General features: G+C 49.7%; 1 protein-coding gene across 4 annotated transcripts in view; it reads left to right on the top strand.

The window, feature by feature from the left end:
• Window positions 1-5449, top strand: part of Fbxl2 (F-box and leucine rich repeat protein 2) — a 53766-nt gene that overhangs the window by 29391 nt on the left and 18926 nt on the right. For all 4 annotated transcript variants that reach the window (XM_005348034.2, XM_026779257.1, XM_013346543.2 and 1 more), the window contains exons 3-5: window positions 822-876; window positions 1013-1087; window positions 2678-2772. In XM_005348034.2, coding sequence (XP_005348091.1) covers window positions 822-876; window positions 1013-1087; window positions 2678-2772 — 225 coding nt within the window. The remainder of the gene's footprint in view (window positions 1-821; window positions 877-1012; window positions 1088-2677; window positions 2773-5449) is intronic.

Here is a 5449-nt window from a genome sequence, read left to right as displayed (position 1 = left end):
ACCCACTCTGCTGCCATCAGCATCTCAGTGTCAGAGGAACCCCCCAGGCCCTGCCACACCCATGACCACCTTCCTCTAAAACCATTGTTGTTATTGTTACCGGAAAGGGGGTGAGGGCACGGGTCAAAGAATTCCAAGCTAACCCCAAAAGATTCCAATTATATTTCTTTATTATAAGGGGCAAACTCACGGAACAGGAACGAGAAGTCCCACATCAGGTGTGTAAAGTAGGAACCAGAGAGAGAGAGCTCTGGGCAGGCCGGTGGTTTTTCTCTGGGTACCCAAAAGGTCACACCCTCACCTGGCCCAGCCTCTTAAAGGTTATTGGCTGAAGGAGGTTCCCCATCATGTTATAGACATCTCAGGCTTCCATCTGTCTGTCCCTTTGCTCCTCCTCCCTGTCTTTTTCATCTCCTGTGGCTCCTGGGCTTTTGCCTGGGAAAAGGTGCTTAAAGATTGTGAGAACTCTTTGCCAGGTGAACAGATTCATCCAGTGAGAGGGGTTTTCTCATCAGACCTTTTGAACCACATTATTTGAGCCTCCAGTATCTGAGCCAGGGGTAGGTGCTGCACGTTAGGAACGTTAGGAGGACAGGGAATTAGTTACCCTGGGGGAGAATTTAGAGGACGGATTAAAGCAGAGTAGGAGCAGGCGGACACTGGGTGGGGAAGTAGTGTGCGTTAGTGTGTTGCCAGCTGAGTGTGTGAGCCAAGGGCGCTTGAAAATCCTGTTTGTCCCCGTGATGCCTTAGATTTTATCTTCCAAGTTCTAACTGTCCTAAAATGCTGACACCATCTCATCTTTCTCTCTCTCTCTCTAGAATTTTCTCCTTCCTGGACATAGTAACTCTTTGTCGATGTGCACAGATTTCCAAGGTAGAGTATTGGCTGGTTGCTGGTGTCGATGAGAGGGCTGAGCTTGGGTCAAACACGTTACAACTAAACGTTTGGGAATACCCAGCATTATCTGTTCTCAGTGGATGTGTCCTCCTCTCTTACCTCCACTTCCCAGGCATGGAACATCTTAGCCCTGGATGGAAGCAACTGGCAGAGAATAGACCTTTTTAACTTCCAAACAGATGTAGAGGTAGGTTAGTTCACTCAAGTTATTTTGTATTTATTTATTGTGTGTGTATGTGTGGACATGCATTTGCCAAAGGTAGAAGTGGAGGTCAGAGGACAACCTGCAGGAGTTGGTTCTTGGGTTCCAAAGATCAGACTCAGGTCTTTGGCTTGGTGACAGGCACCTTTACCTACTCAGACGTTACTCTGGCCCCATTTGTGGTAATGGTCTTTGAGCAGGGTCTCTTCATATTTCCAGCATCTCCAGCGAGTGGGCAGAACACATCTCTCTCACTATTCACTTTGGAGCCCCTCATTCCTCCTGCTTTGGTGTGTGAGTACAGAGAAGGCAAGGACCAAGGGATCCACCTGTCCTCTGGAAAGGGAACCCTAGTCCCTGTAGATAACCCCCAGCATTAATTCCTGACCACCCACACGGTTCTGAGCATGCCCTGGGTACTCTTGCGTTGGTCCTCTCAATATCAGACTTCAGAGGGGCTGCAGAGACAAGTTGGTGGTTAGGAGCACTTGCTGCTCCTGCAAAGGATCTGGGTTTGATTCCCAATACCACGTGGCGGCTTACAACCATCTTTAACTCCAGTTCTAGGCAATAGGATGCCCTCTTGTGGCCGCTGAGGGCTCCTCCACCCACATTGTGCACATAAACTCACAAAGGCAAACACAAATAGATTAAACAAAATAAAGATTAAAAAAAATTAAAAAAAAACAAACTGAGGAACAAATAGGTTGAGTCTGAGTACTTACCTAGGGAAGTGGGCTATGCACCTGCAGGTTGACAGAAAAGGCAGAATGAAGTGTTCAAGTGTCAGGAGCTCAGGGGTCTTCCCTCCAGTGCCCCTCTTTCTGAGTGTATGTGCTTCTCTGAGGTGAGGAATTTCCATGCCTTTGGAGACTGGACATGTGAGACCAGGAGATCGCTCAGTGGGTAAAGGCACTTGCTACCAAGCTTGACTATCTGAGATTAATTCTGGGGCCCCACATAGGAGAAGGGGAGAACAAACTCTGGCAAATTGACTTCTGATCTCCACACATATGCCATGGTATTTTTTATATGCATACACGTCTAAATAAATAAAAATTTAAAATAAAAAAGCAATTGGACATTCCTCATCAATCTTTGTAGTTATGAAAAATGCTATCCACCCATAGCTGAGGAACTATTGACAATCGATAGCTGTTGAGAGAGGGAGGAATCAGTTTTCTTTAAGGATGTAACCCCTGAGCCGGGCAGTGATGGCAGACACCTTTAATCCCAGCACAGAGGTAGGCGGATCTCTATGAGTTCAAGGCCAGCATAGACTACAGAGTAGGTTCCAGGACAGCCAGGGCTGCATCCTGAAACCCTGTCTCAAAATACAAAACACAAAACAAGAATATGGCCCCTGGTATCGTGGAGACGGTGCTTTCTAATCCTTGGAAAGGCGGTGAGGCTGTCAGACTCCTCACTGTGCTGGTGAAAGACAGGTGAGGACCGGCTCCGAGAGCATTGGGCGCGTCTCTAGCTGCATTTGGAAAACTCCATTCACTTTAGCTTATTCTGTTATGAAATAAACAGCATGAAAAAGTGACCGTCTCCCACCTTTCTCCATTTAAGGGCCGAGTTGTGGAAAACATCTCCAAGAGGTGCGGTGGCTTCCTCAGGAAACTCAGCTTGCGGGGTTGCATCGGCGTTGGGGACTCCTCCTTGAAGTGAGTGACAGCCAGCACAGCTGATGTGTGGCATCAACAAAAGCAAAGCAAACATATTCTGTCCTTTTCTTCCACTAAGTCCTTCCTGTGGTGATTATCATAATGAGAGCTGTGGTTTTGGAGCGACTGAAACTCCTCTGTCCTGAAGGGAACAGCCTGGGAACAATGGCGTCAGCTGCCCAGTGTGAGCTCGCTCTCCTAGACGCCAGTGGGGCAGTTACAGAGCATGTGCGGAAGTGCCGGGAGTGCCCATCAAATAGCTGGCAGACAGCGGGGCTATGCCCAGACCTGAGTATTTTCTCACTCCCCTCTGTCCCTTCTACCCTCTCTTCTAGTTTCTTCCAAGACTTTACTCACACGCAAAGTAACTCAGAAGCGCCTGTATTGTAAGGTGGAATTCTGCTTACTCGTGATGGGACAGGTTTATGATGTTACTTTTATTATGGTGATCAGTAGTACCTGTGTGCCTGCATGCACGTCCCCTGTCCCCTTCCTCCTGGATAGCCATGGTTCCTTGGAGGAGGAATGGGTTTGTTTGGCTTACAGGTTACAGCCCATCATGGAGGGAAGCGAGGCCATGGAGGAACACTGCTTACTGGCTTGCCCGGCTGCCTGCTTAGGGACCGTGTCACCCTAGTTGACATGTGAAGCTAACTACAGTGTCAGGCTCAGTAGCAAGTGGCCCCAGGCTTGGTGGCCAGCATTCTCACCTGCTGGATCATCTCTCCAGCCCATGAAGGATTTTTTTTTCTTTTTAAGACAAGGTCTCTTGATTATGTAGCTCTGGCTGCTCTGGAACTTGCTAATAGACCAGGATGGCCTTGAACTCACAGAGACCCACATTACACCCTGCCTTCAGGAGGGTCTTTTAAATAGAATGTAGTAGAAAGTAGGGAAGGCTAAAGGAAGGGAGGGCCAATACAGGTCATGTGGCTTGACCGTGGTCAACACCCATGAGCTACCACAGTGAACAATGCCAGTATGAAACCATCACTGTGTACACTATAGATACACTGATACATTAAAGACTAGTTCAGGCTGGGTGTGGTAGTGTTCACATCAAACCCCAGCCCTTGTAAGTAGAGGCAGACAGATCTCCTGAGTTCAAGACCAGCTTGAACTGTCCTTGGCTGTCCTGGAACTTGCCCTGTAGACCAGGCTGTCCTGGAGCTCACGGAGATCCGCCTGCCTCTGCTTCCTGAGTGCTGGGTTTAAGGTGAGCACCACCACGCCTGGTAGGAAGCACTGTTGAGAGGCCAAGAATGTTTAGTGGTTTGTCCTGAGTTTGAAACCAAAAATCTTTATTGATTATTTAGATATCTGTGCATCGGAGGGAGACGCTGGTCCTGTGTGTGGCTCCTGCCCAGCACAGTTGCCCTGGATTCCGTCATTCATCTGGCTGTAGCTGCCGTTCTTTCCCCTTTCCTGCCGAGCAGTAACATCCTGCAGATGTGCAGGCCCTCTTGAGGTGTCAGGCTACCCATCTCATACACCTGTCCTACGCGGTTGGGGACAACGGCTCAGGACTTAAGAGCACTGCTGCTCTTGCCGGGTTCCCAGCACTCATGTCCAGGAGCTCAGAACCTGCTGTAACTCCTGCCTCGGGACCCAGTGCCCTCCTCTGGCCTCCACGGGCACCCGCGCTCACATGGAACACACAGAGGCACATACATATTCATAAAATAAAAGTAACCTCATACAATTGCTTTTAATACACGAACCTCGCTGAACTTCAGAACTTAGCCGAGCCTTGGGCGTGTTTGAAACACACTATGACCACAGAACTGAGCAAAAGCGTCCAATATACAGCCTGTCCCATAGCACAGATGTGAGTGTCTTATATACTCTATCAAACATCTGCATCTAAACACAACACGGCCTCTAGAATACCCGCACTGTTCATTCTGGTTATCTTGCGGCCAGCTGGGAACTGTGCCTCTCACCCCCATGTCTGGCTGCAGGTGTTAGTGAGCTCTTCCCCCCGTCCAGTGTCAGGCTACAGGGGTTAGTGAGCTCTCCCCCCTCCAGTGACTGACTACAGGTCTTAGTGAGCTCCCCCCAAGTGTCTGACCGCAGGTGTTAGTGAGCTGTCTCACCCCCCCTCCAGTGTCTGATTGCAGGTGTTAGTGAACTTTGTGCCCTGTTCCCCAGTCTGACTGCATGTGTTGGTGAGCTGTGGTCATTGTGACCAGAATGCCTGACAGGAGCAACTTAAGTAAAGTTTCTTTCAGCTCCCGGTTTCAGGTTAGTCTGTGCTGTCTATACTGGGCACATTGACAGTTTGTGGCAGAGACTGGTTGGTGAACAGGAAGCGGAAGGCAAGGCATCAATGAGCCAGGAGAGAGAGCTCCAGGAACCCACCCCCAGCGACCTGCTTCCTCTGGCTAGGTGCCTCTCCTCAAAACTCCACAGCTTCCTCAGGTAGCAGCAGCAAGGGCCTGTGCTCCACACAGGGGCCCCTGGGAACACGGCAGATTTAGGCCTTAGCAGTGCACAGCAGTAGGGGAGGGAGCTGAAACTCACAGTGAGTTCTCCAACTGCTTGTCATTGTCAGACAGCCATTCAAAGTACCAAATCTAACCGCTGCTACCCAGGGACTCTGCTGCAGCGGGCAGTCCTGTGTAGCCGCTGTCAGTTAGGATCTGCTGCAGCGGGCAGTCCTGTGCAGCCACTGTCA

The sequence above is a fragment of the Microtus ochrogaster genome, chromosome 5, assembly GCF_000317375.1.
Source record: "Microtus ochrogaster isolate Prairie Vole_2 chromosome 5, MicOch1.0, whole genome shotgun sequence".
NCBI lineage: Eukaryota > Metazoa > Chordata > Mammalia > Rodentia > Cricetidae > Microtus > Microtus ochrogaster.
Note: the sequence above shows the minus strand (reverse complement) of the source record. Positions and strands in the feature narration are given on the sequence as shown.